This window comes from Eptesicus fuscus, chromosome 21 (genome assembly GCF_027574615.1).
Source record: "Eptesicus fuscus isolate TK198812 chromosome 21, DD_ASM_mEF_20220401, whole genome shotgun sequence".
NCBI classification, from domain to species: Eukaryota; Metazoa; Chordata; class Mammalia; order Chiroptera; family Vespertilionidae; genus Eptesicus; species Eptesicus fuscus.
Window position 1 is genome coordinate 13,470,817 of NC_072493.1, and position 19,157 is coordinate 13,489,973.

The 19,157-nt window shown below is 58.9% G+C and overlaps 3 protein-coding genes across 6 annotated transcripts; 1 reads left to right on the forward strand and 2 right to left on the reverse strand.

Moving 5' to 3' along the window:
- Positions 1-645: 645 nt before the first annotated feature.
- Positions 646-7,276, forward strand: MATCAP1 (microtubule associated tyrosine carboxypeptidase 1). Of its 2 annotated transcripts, none has more exons than XM_028143087.2 (7): positions 646-961; positions 3,486-4,102; positions 4,185-4,328; positions 4,609-4,741; positions 5,583-5,888; positions 5,978-6,075; positions 7,052-7,276. In XM_028143087.2, the coding sequence occupies exons 2-7, from the start codon at positions 3,533-3,535 to the stop codon at positions 7,214-7,216; spliced, it is 1,416 nt and encodes a 471-aa protein (XP_027998888.1). In that variant the 5' UTR covers positions 646-961; positions 3,486-3,532; the 3' UTR covers positions 7,217-7,276. The 2 variants fall into 2 exon arrangements, with proteins under 2 accessions (XP_027998888.1, XP_054567138.1); XM_054711163.1 differs by lacking the exon at positions 646-961 and adding an exon at positions 3,306-3,326.
- Positions 7,277-8,890: 1,614 nt separating this feature from the next.
- NOL3 (nucleolar protein 3) lies at positions 8,891-12,848 on the reverse strand. Of its 3 annotated transcripts, XM_054710979.1 has the most exons (5): positions 12,485-12,848; positions 11,645-11,815; positions 9,716-10,020; positions 9,194-9,577; positions 8,891-9,090 (listed from the first exon to the last, which is right to left on the reverse strand). In XM_054710979.1, the coding sequence occupies exons 2-5, from the start codon at positions 11,647-11,649 to the stop codon at positions 9,083-9,085; spliced, it is 702 nt and encodes a 233-aa protein (XP_054566954.1). In that variant the 5' UTR covers positions 11,650-11,815; positions 12,485-12,848; the 3' UTR covers positions 8,891-9,082. The 3 variants fall into 3 exon arrangements, with proteins under 3 accessions (XP_054566954.1, XP_054566955.1, XP_054566956.1); XM_054710980.1 differs by lacking the exon at positions 11,645-11,815; XM_054710981.1 differs by lacking the exon at positions 11,645-11,815 and having other exon boundaries at positions 12,801-12,833.
- A 563-nt stretch (positions 12,849-13,411) lies between these two features.
- HSF4 (heat shock transcription factor 4) lies at positions 13,412-18,662 on the reverse strand. The gene is made up of 13 exons (XM_028143077.2): positions 18,498-18,662; positions 17,825-17,933; positions 17,608-17,735; positions 17,369-17,493; positions 17,003-17,078; positions 16,795-16,859; positions 16,192-16,294; positions 15,805-15,932; positions 15,465-15,692; positions 14,338-14,443; positions 14,200-14,265; positions 14,000-14,069; positions 13,412-13,720 (listed from the first exon to the last, which is right to left on the reverse strand). The coding sequence occupies exons 1-13, from the start codon at positions 18,618-18,620 to the stop codon at positions 13,569-13,571; spliced, it is 1,479 nt and encodes a 492-aa protein (XP_027998878.2). The 5' UTR covers positions 18,621-18,662; the 3' UTR covers positions 13,412-13,568.
- Positions 18,663-19,157: the final 495 nt, after the last annotated feature.

Here is a 19,157-nt window from a genome sequence, read left to right on the forward strand (position 1 = left end):
AAAAGTGTCCGCGAACGTTAGGGGGTCCAGGACAGGGACACGCCTAAAGCACCCCATCTGTCCCGGCATCAATTCCCGAGTACCCGGGCTTCCGCGAGCGGGCTGCATCCCCACGTATCCGCGCCGAAGCAGTGATTTCGTGTCTCCCCAGCCCTGACTCGGGTACCACCTGAAGCCTTGAAACCCGCCTGGCCTGCGTGGAGCGGGCCGGCTCAGGACAACGCCCCGCCTAGGGACGTGACTTGATGGCTGACACCGCCCGCCTCGGCCCGGCCTGGCCCCACCCCCGCAGCTGTGTTCTCGGGAACCGGCCGCGGCGATTGACGCGAATCCGCGCGCTTTCGCGTGAGCGTGCGCGCACCCGAGTGCGTGCGTCCCAGGCGTCAACTCCGGAGGGCTGGGTGGCCGGCGACCGATGTCTCGGAGCGGGAACGGTGACGGAGAGAAGAGCAGCGAACAGGTGGGGGTAGGACACGAGGATGGAACCCTTTTACCCGGAGAGGCTGAGAAGGCGCGCGAGGTGACCCCCACCTCACCTACGAAGAAATGCCCCTTCTATTGTCTCTTGGCCCCGCCCTCCATTGGGCACGCCCTTTGCCTCATCCCCCCGCCGTTTATTGGCTGCAGGTCACGCCCCTCCTCAAAATCTCCGTCCCCATTGGCTCCTCTTCCACGTTATCCTCTCCGGGAGTTTCCCATTGGTGCAGGCCACACCCTCTCATTTGTCACCAGACTCCACCTTCAGTCTGGGTTCCTCCCCTAGCCATCTTTCATTCATTCTGCATCTAGTGCTGGATGCCTGAGACATGGGAGTGAATCAGACCCGTCCCTGCCCTCAGGGAGTTCAGGACATGGTGAGGGGACGCGGACCTAGGCTACGACAGTGACAACCTAGGGCGGTAAAGAGGCCGCCTAGGCACACTGGGAGCCTCTAAGACGCCTGGAAGACTTCCCGGAGGAGGTGAGGCCTAAACCAAGCCCTGAAAAATGGGTAGGAGTTTGCTCCAGGGAGACTTTGGGAAAGCATCCTTGGCAGAAGGGCCTGAGACATAAAAGACACAGGCGTATTCTGGTCATTGCAAAGAAGTAGGTGGAAGGGGAGATGAAGGGGGACTGGTCCAGGTAGAGGCTCGGAGACTGCTGAGAAGTCCAGGAAAGTGTACAGTTAGTTGAGGGGAGTGAAGCCTGAGGCCCGAAATCTTTTTAAGCAGCTGGTCTCTAGGCGGGGTGGAAGGAATGTGTGTGTGTGGGGGGGGGAGGAGGAGGAGGTTGAGAGGGGATCAGATCCAGATGGGAAAACAAAGTGCAAGGAAGGAATGATTCCAGTTCTGAGAAGGAAAGGGGCTCTTGGGTTCAGACATTTATTGAACAGCTGCTCTGGGCTCTGGGGACACAATGTGAACACTCAAAAGGAGAAAACGGATAACTAACAATTAAATATGCTGTACTTCAGATGGAGATACCTGCTACAGAGAACAATAACCTGAGGAAGGGGGTGGGGAATGGTGGTGGAGCAGGGAGAGGAGATTTATTATTTCATAGAGTATGCTTTAGTGGGCTTTTCTAATAACATATTTGTGCCAAAATATGAGGTAAGTGGGAGAGTGACCACTGCAGTTAAATGGGCAAAAGGCATTCCTGACAGGGGACGTGTTCAGTTTGAGATACCTATTATACATTCCAGTAAAAACATGTTGAATTGAGAACTGGCAATACTGGTCTGAGGTTTGTGGAAGAAGTCTGGGCTGATGATCCTAAAACTATGAGAATGGATGAGATTCCCCAGGGAGTCAGCACAAATGGAGGAGAGAAGTTTCCATATAAATTTCCAAGGGCTCTACTGTGTTAAGAGGTCAGGAAGATAGGGATGACTAGCAAGGAAGAGCAAGAACAAACAGTCAGAAAAAAATAAACAAAAAGAAAAGAAAAGAACAGCCAGTGAGGTAGGAGATTTGGGGGGCCAAGTGGAGAATGTGTGTCTAGAATGAAGTGATTAACTGTGCCAAGTGCTGCTGATCAATATGAAGATTATTGATGACCTTGGTCAGATCAGTTTCAATAGAGATTGGGGGGAAAGCCTAACTGGAGTGAAATTTCAGAGAGAAAAGGAGCCCTGGCTGGTGTGGCTCAGTTGGTTGACTGTCATCCTGTGCACCCAAAAGGTTAGATTCCTGGTAGGTCAGGGCACATGCCCTGGTTTCCGCTGGATCCCCATGGGGGGCATGCAAGAGGCAGCCGATCGATGTTTCTCTCTCTCATCCATATTTCTCTCTCCCTCTCCCTTCCTCTCGCTCTAAAATCAACAAAAACATATTTTAAAGAGAGAGAACAGGAAAGAAAGAAATGTGCTGCAGTAAGGAACAGCTGGAGGGAGTGTGTGGGGGTTTTTTTGTTTTGTGAATCCTCACCCAAGGATATTTTTCCATTGATTTTTAGAGAGAGAGAGAGGGAGGGAGGGGGAGAGACAGAAAGAGAGAAACATCGATGTGAGAGAGACACATCAATTGGTTACCCCCTGCACACGACCTGACCAGGGTTGGGGATCCAGCCTGCAACCAAGGTATGTGCCCCTGCCGGGAATTGAACCTGGGACCCTTCAGTCCACGTGGGCCAATGCTCTAACAACTGAGCCAAACTGGCTAGGGCTTTGTTTTGTTTTTTAAGATGGATAAATAACACATGTATTTATGCTGATGTAAAGAATCCAGCAGAGAAGTAGATATTGGTGATGTAGGAGAGAGGAGAAATGCTGACAGTGTGTCCCTGAGCAGGCTGGCAAGGGAGTTCAGAGGCTGGAGAAAAACAGCATTGGACCGAGCCCTGGTACGGAGTCAGGGGTGAGTGCCCCCGGCACCGGCCTTGGATGGCAACTAGGAAGATGCCTCTGATAGGGGACAGACCAGGGACTGGCTTGGTTTTACTAAAATTTCTCTTTGACCCCTAAGAGCTGGTTCTAAATTGGATTTGAACAGATGGTCCAGTGGAGAGAGAGCATTCCAGGTGGAGGGACTAGCATAAGCAAGGGGCATGCAGGCACTCAGACTGAGGCCTAATGGGCTGGAGGAGGTGGGTGGGCCGGGTGGGAGGGGCGGGGGCACTGAGAAATGCTATAGGAAGAAGGCAGGTAGAAGGTGGTGAGGCCCCCTCACCCATCAGCCTGGCAGCTGAGGCTACATTCTCCCAGCTTCCAGCCCAGGTGGGTGCTGAGCACAGGAATTAGGACCATGAGGAGGGGTTCCGGCCTGCTTCCAGGAGCTCACAGGCTGAAGGTGTTCCAGGTGATCCATAGACTCTCCCCCTGCTTTCTCCCAGTCCAGCTTGCTTCGGTGAGCCTGCTGGAGGGAATGGACGCTGGGGTAGGTGGGGCGAGGGGGCAGCTACCCAGACCCCTGGGAACCCAGCAGGGCAGTGTAGAGTATAGGGGTTGCTGGTCCTCAGGCCACACCTACTCATGCTGGCCTCCACCTGCCCTTCTGTGTCCCCAGAAGTCCACAGTTGGAGTGACCCAGCTGGATGTGACCCCCAGAACAGAATGGTGCTGGACTCGGGGGCTCAGGTGTATGGGCAGCCACCCCCCAGCCCACCAGCCAGGCGCTCAACCTCGGGCCGTAGGCCGAAGCCCTCAGACCGAGATGGAACACCGCTGTACCCCTGGCCTCGGTCCCTGGCCTTGCCCCTGGCTCTGTCGGTCTCCTCAGCCCTGCGGCCCCGGCCTGAGCCGCAGTCCCCCTCAGAGCTGCGCTGGGGCCACTGTGGCCACATGCGTCGCAGTGAGAGCACCTACACCATAAATAGTACTGGCCAACCCAGGGGTGGCACCCAGGGTCGGGCCCCACCTGGACGCAGACGGGATCTCGGCGGGGGCACCCTGCGGTCCGCAGCCTCCCTGCCTCACATTGCTAAGACTCAAAAGTATGGAGGCCGCGGTGCCAGCAGGAGCCCCTGCCTGTTGATGGCCCTGCGGCCAACCAACATGGACAGTGAGCGGGACAAGTTCTTCCAGTCCCGCTACACCTACAACCCACAGTTCGAGTACCAGGAGCCCATGCCTATGGCTGTGCTGGAGAAGTACTGTGAGGCCTCTGGACAGTTCATCCACCAGGTCAGTCCAGCCTGCCCACCTCACCCTGGCCCTGACCACCCGAGAGGCCTGGCCTGACCACCCACTTCGGCCCTGTGTGCAGGCAGTTGGCATCATTGAGGCTGTCCTGGAGAAGTTTGGCACCTACGAACACTTTGAGGCTGCGACTGGGGGCCAGCTGCTGACCAAGTGCCAGATCTGGTCTATTGTGCGCAAATACATGCAGAAGGAGGGCTGTGTTGGGGAGGTGAGCTTGCTCTGCCTTCGAGCACCCTCTTCTACCTGACCCAAACTGGCCTGCCCGGTGGGTGGTGCCAGGCCCAGCTCCACACCTGGCTAGCTAGAGACCCCTGGCAAGACCCTGTCCCTGCCCTAGTAAGGTGGGGCTCTGAGCAGAGGTGGTGAATCAGGGTGGGTGTGCTGGCCAAGTGTCCAGGCTGGATGCCCGGTGGCATTATTAGTGGGTACACCTGCACAGTGGCCCCAGAGCTGGTGGCCATGGCTCCGAGCACTGCTGCTGCCTGCAGGTTGTGGTGCAGCTGAGCGAAGACCTGCTGTCCCAGGCAGTGATGATGGTGGAGAACAGCCGACCCACATTGGCCATCAACCTGACCGGAGCCCGCCAGTATTGGCTAGAAGGCATGCTGCGGCATGAGATAGGTCAGGGTGTGGGTAGGTGGGTGGGCGGGTAGGGATGAGAGGGGGCTGGGATGTGGGAGGACAAGGAGGGGCCCCACTCCTCTCTTTCTCCCACTTACCTTGGAGGCTAGGGCCCTTTCCTTTCAGGAGCAGTCACCTCCTCCCTCTGGCTCTCAGAGGTGGGCCCAAACAGGCCTGCCCCTCTCTGGGCTCACCCTCATCTCTCACTCCTCTTGGGTATCTTTTCCTCCCTCCACTGCCTCTCTGGTTTCCCTGGACAGTTGGGGCCTAGAAAGGCCAGAGGGAAAACACTGAGGGGCTCGCTAGCCCAGCCAACATGCAGACCCTCCAGGGTGGGAATGGCATTGGCTGAGAACACACACAGCCAGGTAGAGGAGGGGGTAGGCCGGGCTGGAAGGGAAAGCAGAGGGTACAAACGGATACTCTTTTCTGCCTGTCCCTCCTCATCTAGAATTCTGTTGCCCTGGGCAAAAGTTGGTTTTTGCTAGGGACATCAGTGGAAACAATAGGGCCTGCAGGATGTGGGGCTGGGGTGGTGTGTGAGTTCCTGTCCTCTCCAGGGGGCTGGGAGAGTTTGGGAGGGGTGTGTGTGTGTGTGTGTGTGTGTGTGTAGTCCTGGATGGGTGGAGGAGGACTCTTGCATGTGAGACTCTATGGGTCCTTGGGTGCACGTGCCCCTGAGGTTGGATGCGTATGTAAGTTGGGATAGGGGTGGCAGGGAGAGGTTATGGGAGAGCCTGACTTTAGGGGCATGAGGATACCCGCATGAGTACAAGTTACAGGCCTGGCAGGAGGGTTCCGGGATGGCCCGCCCAGCACCACCTCCCTCGCCCTCCCCCAGGCACCCACTACCTGCGAGGCGTGAACAATGCCCGGCAGCCCTGGCACAACTCCGAGGGCCGGCTGCAATACGGGTTGCGGCCAGCGAACCCCACTGAGGAGGGCCTGGCCAGCCTGCACAGCGTGCTGTTCCGCAAGCAGCCCTTCCTGTGGCGCGCGGCGCTGCTCTACTACACCATCTACCGGGCGGCGCACTTGTCTTTCCGGCAGCTCTTCCAGGACCTGGCGCGCTACGTGCAGGACACAGACGTGCGCTGGGAGTACTGCGTGCGCGCCAAACGCGGCCAGACCGACACCTCGCTGCCAGGTGGGTACCCATTCGAGGAGTACCCTGAGCTGGGGCAGGGGCTGGGGTGGCTTCAGGTGTAGGGGCTCATGGCCCTCCCATGCCCACAGGATGCTTCAGCAAGGACCAGGTGTACCTGGATGGCGTCGTGCGCATTCTGCGGCACCGCCAGACCATCGATTTCCCGCTGCTGACCTCGCTGGGCAAGGTGAGTGGCCACGGGCCTTCAGAGGGTCCAGCCAGCTCTCCTCATCGCAGTATTCCCTGGGCCTCTGATGGGTGCTTGACTGAAGACTGGTGCCAGGCCTCTCTGGTAGGTGGAGGTGAGCACAGGAGGAGAAATGACAGTCTGGCAGGTGCTTGACCCAGCCTGCAGGTGTGTATGTGTGTGTGTGCGCGCGTGTGTGTGTGTGTGTGTGTAGAAACTGCATCACTTCAGACCAAAGGAGCAGTCAGGAAGGCTGGAGATGGAGGCTAGAGAAATGGCCAGGAACCAAGTCCCCCGCACTGGGTATCTGTGCCAAGCTGAGAAAGGTAAACTGCATGTGAAGCAACAGGGACTCAGAGGAGCTTTAAGCAAGTTGTGGCTGGATGTCAGATGGGAGGGGGATTGGGAGAGAGAGACCTAGGAAAGGGGATGGGGCGGGGAGGGAGGCCTTTCTAATCCCTCCTGCAGAACTGATGGTGTCTGGCCTAACCCAGCAGTGGCCATGCCGTTGGAGAGGGAGGGACAGGCTGGGGAGCTCTTCAGAGTGTGGGATCCCTTGAGCTCAGTGGCCACCTTGAGCGGGAGGGTGACAGGTTCCAGCCCCCTCCCTGGAATCTGACCTAGAGGGCTGTCAGGAGAGTGCCTGGCCTAACCTGACACCTAAGAATTCAGTGTTGGCTATGCGGAGTCTGAGGTACCTGTGGGCTGTCTATAGGAGAGAGTGTTCAAAGGCAACTGGGGGAGCTAGGCGGGGACAGGAGTGGGGTTGTAGGGCGTAGATGATAAAAGAAGGTGCTAAGAGAAAGAGCAAACACCCAGGACTGAGCCTCGGGATCCCTAACGTCGGGAATAGGTCAGGAGGGGACAGGGAGGAGCTCCGGGAGCAAGGGGCAATAGACCGTTGGCAGAGAGCTGGGACCAGCCACCTGAGAGCCGGGGCCTCTGCCTCCCCCTCAGCCCGGCTTCCTCCCTGCAGGTGTCCTACGAGGATGTAGATCACCTGCGGCCCTATGGGGTGCTGAACAATACGCGGGTGCCCCACTTCATGCAGGACCTGGAGCGCTACCGGCAGCAGCTGGAGCACATCATGGCCACCAACCGGCTGGACGAAGAAGAGTTGGGCCGCCTGCTGCCTGACTGATATTGGTTGAGGGCTCCGGACCATCCCCCTGAACAGGAAGAGGGCTGCTCTGTGCTTCCACGGCCTGGGTGTTTCTTGGGGAAGCGGAGGGGACAGGAGCATCTCGGGAGGGAGGAGTGGCACCATCAGTGGGTTTGCGTTCCCTGCCAGCCTCCCGGGACCCAGGGACCAGCAGCAGCATGTTGAGCAGACGGTGTGCCCTCCTGCCTCTGTGTGTTGAGCAGAGGGGACGCCTGGGGGCAGCAGGGAAGCTAAGCATGGATGGGGCTGGGGGATGGTTTGGGAGGAGAGCCTTGTTCTTGCATGGAGGTGACTTAGGGTATCTGCGCACTCCAGTCTCCCTCCCCCCACCCGGCCCCTTGGTGCTCCTTCAGCTTTCACGCTGTCTACCTCTCACTGGGTCCTGGTGGGGGGGGTCTCCCTTCTTCTGGGGTGATTACCTGAGCCTGGGGTCCTGGCTTTCACACAGACTCAAGGGACAAGGGTCCTTGGTAGGTAGAGACCCAGCCGGTCTGGGCTGTGCTTTCCAGCATTTTGCCTCTCCCACTGCATGTATTTATTCCCTGTTTATGTGCTGTACTTCCTGGGGCTGGAGGCAGCAGCTTCTGAAGGTTCAGGGACCGGCTCCTCTGGAAGGCACCCACTGTTCCTGGCCCCCATCTCAGCAGACACACACGCAGTCCTTCAGGCCTTGTGAGCTGAGCCTGAGAGTTCACCAGGCCCTGCCCCTACCCCCACCCCCTCCTCAGGCCTCTGTTGTCCCTGTCTTTTTTTTTTTTTTTTTTTTTAATATATTTTATTGATTTATTACAGTGAGGAAGAGAGAGGGATAGAGAGTTAGAAACATCGATGAGAGAGTAATATCGACCAGCTGCCTCTTGCACACCCCCTACTGGGGATGTGCCCGCAACCAAGGTACATGCCCTTGACCGGAATCGAACCTGGGACCTTTCAGTCCGCAGGCCGACGCTCTATCCACTGAGCCAAACCGGTTTCGGCTGTTGTCCCTGTCTTTGCCCACACCCTCACAGCTGGTCTCTGACAGAGGTTGGCAGAGCCTGGCAGCAGCAGAGGGGCAGACACCTACCTGTCCCAAATCCTGAGCCCCTCCTGGGCCAGGAGAGGTGCAGAGATGGTTGTTGCTTCCAGCTTCACCTCAGACTCGCTGTCTGAGGCCGACCCAGTCCCACTCCCACCCTTGGCCTTAGTTTTCCCATCTGTAAAATTTGGAAATGCAGCTGGAAAGCCCTTATTCATTTAGCGAAATGCACTGAACGCCTTCTGTGTGCCAGTCGCTGGTCAAGCCCTCAGAGCTCCCAGTCCTGAGAGAAGCCAGACAATTAAAACAACAGTTACAATAAGCTGTGTGGTCTTTGTCTACCCAAGATCCCTTCCTCCTCCTCCTCCTAATCGCATTTCCCAGGGCCCTCAGTTCTAGCCCTCCCTGAGTGGAGAGAGGTTCCCCTTCCCTGGCTTCCTATCCCAGGCCCAGGGGCTTCCGTGGAATAGGGCTGGTGACAACACCTGCCCCACTGGTAAAAGGGCCCGAGTCTGGCCCCTGTGTCACTGGCCACCTGGGTTTGGGATCTCTAGGGTGCGGCTTGAGCCATTGATGAAATGAGGCTGAGGACTGGGTGGTGGGGCACAGGGCTACTCAGGCCACTGACTCAGAGCACAGGTCCATCCATACCTTTATTCCCGGGCCAAGGGCCGGAATCACGGAGAGCCCAGACCCACCCTCCACAGTTTATTCACTCCCGCGAACACTGGGCCAGGTGGAGCCTGGGTGGTAATCCAACCCAGCCTGGGCGGGGTCGCAGGTCCTATTGGGCTTGGACAGGGAGAGGCCCGTCAGAGCTCTGGCCCTCAGGAATCTAGAAATGAAGGGGGAAAGCGGTTGGTCAGGTGGGGCCCGCCCACTGCCCCCGGGGCGACAACCTCCCGCCAACCTGGCACCGGGTTTGGGCAGCCTAACACCTTCAGATGCATCCTCTGCCTCATAGTCTGGCTCCTGCTCAGGCTCTGGGTCGGGCTCTGGCTCGGGCTCTGGCTCTGGCTCTGGCTCTGGCTCTGGCTCTGGCTCCGGCTCGGGTTCTGGTTCCAGTTCAGGTTCTGGTTCTCCCTCTGGTTCCGGATCCGTTTGCGAATCCAACTCGGGTTCAGCCCCTTCAGAGGCCTCAGCTTCTAACTCTGTTGGGGGCCCCTCGATGGTTCCGGATTGCACTGCCCCGGAGCTCTCAGAACCCCCGGCCTCCTCACCGTGGGAAGGTCTGGGCAGGCCAGGGCACGGGGTCCCTGAGCCGGCTGCCTCCGGTGTCCAGTGGCCTGGGCAAGGAGGGTCGTAGCTGCGATCCCGGTAGCCTGGGGTGGAGGTGGGAGTGTCTCAGGCTCAGTTTACCCCTCTGCGGTTCCCTGCACACGCCCACCTTTCGGGGAGACTAGAACTCCGCCCTCGTCGCTCCCCGGCTCTGACTTAGGCTCCGCCCCGCGCGCGCTCACCAGGGCCCACGTGCTGCCAGTCCCAGGCGGGGTCGGGCGCGCGCACGGTGCGCTGGGCGCAGCGCAGCAGCTCCTGGCAGGCGGCCTCGCCCTTGCTCTGCACCATCAGCAGCAGGCGGCGCACCCTGCGTTCGGCGTCAGGCAGCGCGTCCAACGCCTCGTACTCGGGCCCGGTGAGCACGCCCCGCGCCAGCAGCGCGTCGAGCAGCAGCCCAGAGTCTGCCTGCAGCGTCTCTACCAGGCGTTTCCGTTCGCGGTCGATCGTCTCTGAAGGTCTCTCCTGCGAGTTGCCCATTGTGGGGGTCCTTGGGGAGGGGTAGAGAGGTACTGGGGGCCAGGGTTTCCCCGCCCTTGACCTCTCTCCCAGGGCTCCAGTGAACACCGGTGGCTGGAGTCTAAGTTCACCTTAACCCCGGCGGCAGGACAGCTCCGCAGCACCGGACTCTGTACTCCAGCCTCTTGGGCCCATCAGTCCTGTCTCCTCTGGCTTCTCCTTGGGTCCCTAAACGTCAGGTGTGGCCCTCCTCTCCTCAACTCTCCCAGGACCCTTTACTTGCTGACCGCTCTCCCCAACCAGGATCTTCCTCCTGAGCCCCAGCTGCCTGCAGATACTGCCATTTGTTCAGACCCAGCTTATCCAAACTAACTTCTCTTTCCCTAACCTGCTTCCCCGCCTTAACAGGCAAAGATCCCACACGCAGCTTGCAAGTCCTTTCCAGCCTATCTGCTATTTTCATGGTCTAGGCTTTCACCTCCAGCCTAGACCCTCAGAGCCCTGACTTGCCTCCTCACCTGGAGCACAGTGCTGAGATCCTCCCCTGCTCCTCTCACCCACCGGAGAATGGAGAATGACCACACCCCTTATCCTGACCCCGAGATCCATCTTTCAGGGCACCCCCTCACCAAGGCCACTACCATGTTGCAACCCCAATGTGGTCTCATGGCCCTTCCTGGGTCCCTAATCCCTGAGCAGAGATACCTGAATTCTCTTTCATCCTAACTCTGACCAAGATCTCCTGGCATCACCTGCATCACCCGAGACCCAGCCGTCTCCCTGCTGCCCTGGGAAGGACTCACAGCCACCTCTTGCTTCATCTTGAAGTACCCAGGGCCAAACTCAAAAAAACTACCAACAATTTATTTTTAAATGCTTGCTGTTAACTTTTACTGTTTTCCTCCATGCATCACATGAGAGATTGTTTCTACCAAACAGCAGGTGTCAGGCAGAAATTAATCTGCTGTGTCTACTTACTGACATCTGAGGACAATGGCCCATCCCCCTTGGATGGCCTGACCCAGGCAGCCAGGCCCCTGGCTTAAGAGGCAAAGAGGTCAGGCCCTGGACCACTCCCTCAGCCTATTTCCTCCAGCCTGAGTTTTTTTTTTTTAATATATATTTTATTGATTTTTAACAGAGAGGAAGAGAGAGGGAAGAGCTAGAAACATCGATAAGAGAGAAACATCGATCAGCTGCCTCCCGCACACCCCCTACTGGGGATGTGCCCGCAACCAAGGTACATGCCCTTGACCGGAATCGAACCTGGGACCCTTGAGTCCGCAGGCCGACGCTCTATCCACTGAGCCAAACCGGTTTTGGCTCCAGCCTGAGTTTTGTCCACACAGCACCCTCCTGGTCTCATCCTCCCTTTGGGTCCCCTCCTCTACCTCCTTACCAGGTTCTAGGTCTGGGAGAGCAGATTTGGTCCTAGCCCCCTCCGGCCTCCCAGGCCTCTCTCATTACCACCTGGTGTCATGCTATGCCTCCCTGGTCATATTGAGGCGTCAACCCTTCCCCCAGGCTACTGATCAGAGACTAGGACTCCTACCCCTTACCCCTCCTTTTCCATTCATGCCCCACCTGTGACAAATGCTGCTAGTCCACCTCTCAGTGAGTCTCTATCAGCACCCCCTCAACCCCACCATCCTCACCTCATCTCCTTTGACAGTCTCTCTGAGTGTCTCTCACTCCCATCTCATCACCCCCACAGCACAGAGATTTTCAACAACTCTCTGGGGCAGGATTTATTGTCCCCATTTTACAGATGAGAAGACAGGATCGGAGAGACCAAGGGACAGGACTGCAATCTGACTTGCTCCAACCTGAATTACAATGAGGCCTCCTGCCAAGCAGAATGTCAGCCCTAACTACCTGTCCCCTGCTCCCCACTGCCCATCAGAGAGAATTCAGACTATCTGGCCTGGCCACTCTCCCACCTCCTGGACAGCGAGGCGTCCCCCCACTTTCCCCAACCCTCAGTGCTAGGAGAACTAATTAAGCCCCTGACATTTCTGAACCTTAGTAGATGCTATTCCTTAAGCCTGAAATACCCTCCACACCCCCCCACACACACTCCAAGCTGTGGACCCACCCTCCAAGTCTCAAATAAATGTCACCACGTCCACTCCAATGCCTGAGTGTGTTATAGGCAGGCTGGTTTCATCGCTTCTCCTGTGTACCCCAGTGAACAGTGTGTGCCCTCAGCACTACGCTAGCTGACATCTCTGCACAGGGACCCCCTACCCTCTTTAGCTGAGGTTTCCAAAGACTGTCCTCCAAACACAGGTGCAAGAAGGGAGAGGGGACAGGTGCAGAGAGGGAGGAGGCAGATCGGATTGGCCCCTCATTCTCCCTCACTCCTAACCAAGTTGTTTTTATGTTAGCCTCCTCCTCCCATTGCCAAGTCCTGTGCTGGGTCCTGTTTGGATACAGAAACCCCGCTGATCTAGGCCCTCCCTCTGAGACTCAAAGCTCAGAAGTAAATACTGTACCTAAGTTATGCTGCGGCCAGTCCTTCAGGGGTCACAGGCCAGATCCTTCCCGGGCACCAGGTAGCTCCAAGTTCCAGGCCTGGAGGGGGGGGGGTCTCGGCCCCCCTCCCCACCTGGCTCCGCGGGCTCCTTTGCTAGGGAGCCTTTGGCAGGTGCGACCACAGACTCCCCTTATCTCCCCTCCACCGGGTCCCAGGGTTAGAGTCTGGCGGAGGGGCGGGGCTCCCAGACCTAGGAGCTCTGCCCGTGGGGGGTCGGGTTTTACACGATCTCAGTTTTTCTCCCTCCCCCGGTGGCTCCGTGCGGCCCCACTCACGGGTCGAGCCTCCGCGGGGTAGATGACAAGGCAGAAAGAGCTGGGCGGGGTTGGGGTTGGGGATGGGAGCAGCAGCTGCCGCGGGGCGGGGGCGGGGCAGCCGGGGCTGCCGGGAACCGGGAGGGGTAGGGGAGAGCGGGCCTTCGGGCCGCCAGGAGCAGCGCTTTGCTTGGGTTCCTACACGCGGTCCGCTTTCCCTCCCCCGCTCCGGGCGCTCGGGGTGAGTCAATGAGGGTGCGGTGTGGTCCGCGGCCCCACGCACCCGGCGCCCACTGTGGGCCTGGCAATTCCCAGGCGCTTCACTCCCAGCTTCTCGTTGACCCCTCTTTACCTACCGCAGACCAGGCTCAGAGGAGGGGACCGGCTTACCCTGGATCCCAGAGCGGATTCCTTGCGGAGCTGGGTGTGGCCCCGGAGGTTGTGGTGGATCCGGGCCGGAGGACCCAGGCCTAAGCAGCGGAACTAGGAGCAGGATCCCCGAGCATTCCCCTCTCCAGGAATGAGTTTCTCCATGAAAGCTCTAAGACCTGGACGCCTCTACGAACGCAAAACCGCCCCTCCTCCCCCAAGGTCTCTGTGCTCCCCGGTCGGTCGAGAAAAAAGACCAGAAACACAGAAAAAAAATGCGGTTTATGAGCATAACTTGGTACTGTAGTGGAAGGGGGCCTCGGAGTAGCAGGGTCTTCGCCCAGCCTCCGCCTCAGGGGCCGCAGGCAGGCGTGAGGCTGCAGGCAGCCCTCAGCCAGGCTGGCTTCCGACCAGAGAGTGTCAGGGGGAGGGATCAGCCCCGGGACCCAGGTAGGAGGCCCGGCTCTCAGGGGGGCTCGAAATGGTTACAGCTCCAGGCAGGCTGAGAGCTGGGCCTCCCAGAGCCGCCTGGACGTCCAGCAGGAGTGGTGTCCCAAGAGCGCAGTCCTTCCCTAGGAGGAGTGGGTCAGTGCTCAGCAGGAGAAACGCCCCACTTTCTTAGGGAGGGGAGCCTCACCCATCTCGCCCTCTATTCAGCTGGGATGAAACTTCCATTCTCAACCACCCCACTCTCACCCAGTGGTAAGGGGATGGGTGACTTCAGCAGCTCTCTAGGGGGCAGCCTAATGCTCAAGGGGTGTCCGCCAAACACCAACTGCCCAGCCCACCCAGTCCTGGTAGTTCTGGGCAACCAGAGCCTCCCCCAGGTCCTGGGTCACCAGGACCATTACCTGAGCCTGGAGAATTTAACCCCTTGACGGCCAGTTCAGTCTCACCCTTCTCTGGAACCAAGGGCTGCATCTGCATGGGAGAACCCCACAGAAGCAGCCGAGGACAGGAGCTAGGGCTCCGGCTGAGAGAACAGCCTTGGACTGAAGGGCTTAGCTCAGCAACTCCCAAACCCCTGCCCCCCACCCCCACCCCATCTTACCAGGGACAGCTCCATGTCCAAGTCCATCAGGGTCCATTCCCGCCCTTGGAGGCTGGGGCCCAGCACCTGGGGGAGCTCGGGGTCAATGCTGCCCCTCCCAGGAGGCACAGCCCCATGCCCTGCTGAGGGTGTACTCACGTCCAGGGGCCCTGCGGGCTCCACACTTCCAGGGAGGGCCCGAAGTAGCATGGGAGGCAGCAGACTCTCTGGGCTCTGGCCCCCGCTTTCCAGGCCCTGAGGCCCCCTGTGCACAGGGAACTGCTGTTGGCCTGCAGTACCACCCCCCTCCCCGCTCCAATTAGGTTCCAAAGGAACCTGGATACATCAGGGTCTAAATCTGACAATATCTAGAAAATGGTATGGGTGGGGCCCTCACAGAGGGGCACACAAGAGTGCCTCTGCCTCCTACCTTTGGCCTGAGGACTGGGTTGTAGAGCTGGGGTCTTGGGATGTGTCCCCTCCCTATGCAATTGCCAATACCAGTGGTTCCTAAACTGTTGTGTATTTTACAATCTTTACAACCACCTCAATGGACTCGGTTACAATGCAGATTCCTGAGCCCTACCACAGAGATGTTTCCACTTTCCAGGACCTCTGATGCTGGTACTCTTATTATTATTATTTTATTTTTAAAAATATATTCTATTGATTTTTCACAGAGAGGAAGGGAGAGGGAGAGAGAGTTAGAAACATCAATGAGAGAGAAACATCAATCAGCTGCCTCCTGCACACCCCCTACTGGGGATGTGCCCGCAACCAAGGTACATGCCCTTGACCGGAATCGAACCTGGGACCCTTGAGTCCGAAGGCTGAAGCTCTATCCACTGAGCCAAACTGGTTAGGGCTTATTATTATTATTATTATTATTATTATTATTATTATTATTTTAATCCTCACCCAAGGATATTTTTCCATTGATTTTTAGAGATAGTAGAAGAGAAAGGGAAAGATAGAGAGAAATGTTGCCCTGATCAGGGCCTGGGCCGGGGTGGAGCCTGCAACCGAGGTACATGCCCTTGATGGGAAACAATTCCTGGACCTTTCGGTCCATAGGCTGCTCCATCTGCTGAGCCAAACCGACTGGGGCCTGATGCTGGTACTCTTTAGAGCAGCGCTGAGAAATCAGGTCATCTCATAGTACCCAACATCCTCCTCAGCCACCAGGGGGCAGACAAGGCTGGGAAGTGACAAGGGCCTAGTTAGTGCTGGTCTACCTGCCAAAGTGGCCCACAGGGCTCACAGTCAAGAACGGGTTCTCTGCTCACCTGTCAGGTACCTCCCTGGGCCCCCTTGGTTCAGGCTGTTGGGCACTCCTGGGCCCCTCAGGGCTGAAGCTCCCTTTTCCGTCCAGGATGGCCTGCACCACAGCCACAGGCAGTGGTGGGGGGGCTGTCACACAGAATCCACACTCGTTTGGGGCCAGGGCCTGCCCAGCCTGGCCGTCCACTCCTGGGCTGGCTGGCTCTTCTTTGAGCAATGCCTGGCTGTCCTCCCTGTACCAGAGAAAAGCTTCAACCAGACCCTGGCACTGACCTCTCCCCTTCCCCACAGCCACCTGGACTGCCAGGCTCTCCCCAGAGGACAGCCCCTGTCTGTTTCTCCTACCTCCTGCCAGCACGGGAGGGAGGAAGCCTGGTCCCTTCAGGGGATGGAGAGTCTTCTGGGATGTCAGAGATGATGGGTCCCCTGGCCCTGTGAGGACTGCTGAGGCCCAAGGTGGTCTCTGGGAGGGGCTGAAAGTAGAAGATTAGGCCTAACCCTTCACCTCTAGCCACAGGGTAAGCCAGAACCCAATCAGTACCCACATGGACCAGGTCTAAGGGGGAAGTTTTGCAGCCCATGCTGGGGAGCCTGGTCTGGGGGTGAGGGGTGGGGGTGGAGAGTGAGGCTGACCTCCATCTTCTCTTTTTTTGGGGGAGATGAAGGGGGAAAGGAATAAGTTCTCCATAAGCCCAGCTGTGCCCTAGGGAAGGAAGGAGAAGCAAAACCTACCGATTGGATAAAGTAGGGGTCCTGCAGGAGGGCACCAGGTAGCGGGCAGGCACTGAGTTTGGCCGGTGTTGGGCATGAGCTCCCCTCATCCAGCATCAGGGACCTGTGCATATGGCAGGATACAGATTTCAGCTCATGCCCCAGTCTGCACCACCTCCCTCCCTCAGGCCCCAGCAGCCAAGTCAGCAGAGCTGAGGCCTGTTGCCCGGGCATCAGTCACATGCTGAAGGCAGAAGGGGCTCCCCCCAGAGATGGGGGCCCTTTGGGGGTAGAAAAGGGGTAGGAGGGGGCATGGTTTGAACCCCAGACCCTCTGATGTTGGGATGCTTTGGGGGAAAGGGGAAGGGGCTGCTGGAGTGGACATTTGGGAATAAGGTCCTAGAACTGAGGGATCTGAGAGTTGGGTTTTAGTGGTGAAGTTGGGGGGAGAGGGGGAAAGTCCTTCAAGGGGGGTTTTGGGGAGATGGACTTGGGGGAAGGAAGACAGGTATGGGGGTAGAGGGATGAGGATTCCTGAGGAAGGGGTTTCTGGAGGAGGAGGAGGCAGGGAAGGAGCTGGATGGGGGTAGGGGGCAGGTGAGCGTCCCTAGCTTTCTCACTCACAGCTTTCTCTTAGCTCCTGGGTTGCTGGACCCAGCCTGCAGTGGCCCAAAGAGACACTGGATCAGCTGAAGAGGAAGCAAAGGGTTAATCCACCCTTTGGACCTTGCCCCCATCCTAACAAGGCACTTTCAGGTGGGATAGAGGACTGGCCGAGTATTGAGTATTCGGGAGTGGGAGAGAGAAGTCAGTCGGTGGGGGAGAGGAATACCTTGCCAACGACCCGGTGCTGCTGGCCCTGGCTCTGCCGCAGTGTCACCACCTCCCTCCATAAGATCTCGTTTTGCCTGGGAGAAGGGGTGGGAAGGGGCTGAGGCATCTGAGAGTTGTCCCAGTCACCACTCCCCACAGACTGGCAAGTCCCAGCTCGCAACCACCGGATGATCATCAGCCACAGAGAACAGAGTTCCACAGCCCTGCCCGTTCTGTCTGGATGAAGGCGCCAAGACCCGACAGAGGAAGGAGCTGCCTAGAACTTCAGTACCCTCTCACCCAGACTCCCCGCTCCCCTCCCCCTTTCCCACCCTCCTGCGCGCCACGGACCCCCCTCTTCCCCAGCTCCCCCCCTCCCCCATACTGCCTGAGCTCCCGCAGCCGCGTCTCAGTGCTCTCCTGCGCTCCCCGCAAAGCTTGCACCTCGCCCAGCAGCCGGCCCAGGTCCTCGGGACGCCAGCGGCCATCCTCACTGCGCAGCGCAGGCGCCTGCAGGTGGGAGGCACGGTGGGGCCTGAGTCACATAAAACTCGGCCAGCCGCTCCGACACCCCCTCCCGCCCCCCCCGCCCCCCGGGTTCGCTGCCCCTGCGGGCCGCCCCACCTTGCGCCGCACGCGTTCCAGTAGCTGCTCACGGCCGCGCACGAAGCTCGGGTGCTGGAACTCCACGTGGTCGCGCTCGGGCCTGAGCAGGCCTCCCTGCTCAATGCTCACCACCTTCCGAAAGCCGTCTGCCGAGTGCGGCGCGGAGCTGTAAACGGCCCCGCCCCCTCGCACCAAGCCACCCACCCCCAACTCCTGCCGGGACCTGGGGACTCACACATATTGAGTTGCCGAACAAAGCTCGCCATGTTGCTGTGCTTGAAGTACTGGGGCAGCACTTCCTTGGCGAAGCGGCTCTGGTCGTTTACGAGGAAACTGGTCCCGCTCTGCGGGGAACGCCGCCCTCCCGCCGGAGAGGAGACCGGAGGACAACGTGAGAGATGCCCATTGCGCGCGCGAACACACACACACACACACACACACACACACTCGCTCTGGGAACCCGACCTGTCCCTCAGGAAGAAGGGATGAGGCCAGGCTAGCCACCAGTCCGAGGCCTAGCCTGATCACAATGACTCCCTACCCCAGCTGGACCCTGACTCCCTCCGTACTTGGTTCTCAGAAAGGAGCCGCAGAGGCCAGACCTGGGGTCCAGCCCCACCCGGGTGCCAGACCCGTGATGGGACTCTGAGCTGGAACCAGACCCGGCCCTTCTCTTCTGGCCTCTGTTTTCCCATCTGTCTGATGGGTTGGTGTGGGAACTAAATGACCATAAAGATCCTTTAAGTTTCCAGAAAGCTCCTTCTCGTTCCTCGCCCAGAGGTCACCTCACCTCCATTTCGCACCCCCCCTCCAAGCCGTCCCAGGCGGGGGTTGGGTGGGAGTGGATGTTCACTGACGTGGAGGAACCCCGAGTACCACTGGGGGAGTGGAGGGGCCCCAGCCCTCACCGGGCTCCAGCGAATCAGGTGGTCTGTGCTCGGGTCGCCCACCAGCGCCCACAGCTTGCCGAGGAAGGCGGGCACGGGGCTGGGGCCCGGCTCCGTAGGCAGCGCGGCCGGCGCGTCCTGCATGGTGAAGTCTCGCCCGGCTCAGCGCTCGGCCAGTCCGCCGCGGTCTTGCCAAAGCCGCGGAAAGTGCTGTGTTTGCCGCCCGCCCTGCCCTCCTCCGCCTCCCCGCGCCGGGTCAGGTGGGGGCCACGTGCACCCACGGGGCGGGGCTCAGCCTGGGCCACCCACCAGCAGACAGAAAGGGCAGGCTGGGATCGGATATGGGTAGGGGTGCGGGGGAGCGGGGGCCTGGGTTCGAGTTCCACTCCTCTCAGAACCGCTATGTCTTCCATTTTTCTTCGGAAGAAACAGCCTGGGTGCGCCGGTGAAGTCGTAGAAAGCGAAGGCCGTGGGCACAGTGAAGCCTCAGAGCGGCCCGAGAGGAGCGGAGAAGGGAGGGAGGAGGAGAAGCGGACACCCCCCTCCGGAATCCTGGGGCTTTGCCGCACCCCTGCCTCCCGCAGCTGTTTCAGTACCACGGACCTTGAGGTCTCAATCTCTCCCACTCCTCCTCCGACCGCTGCAGGATCCCTGCCCGCCCCTTCAGAGCCGAGCAGGTCT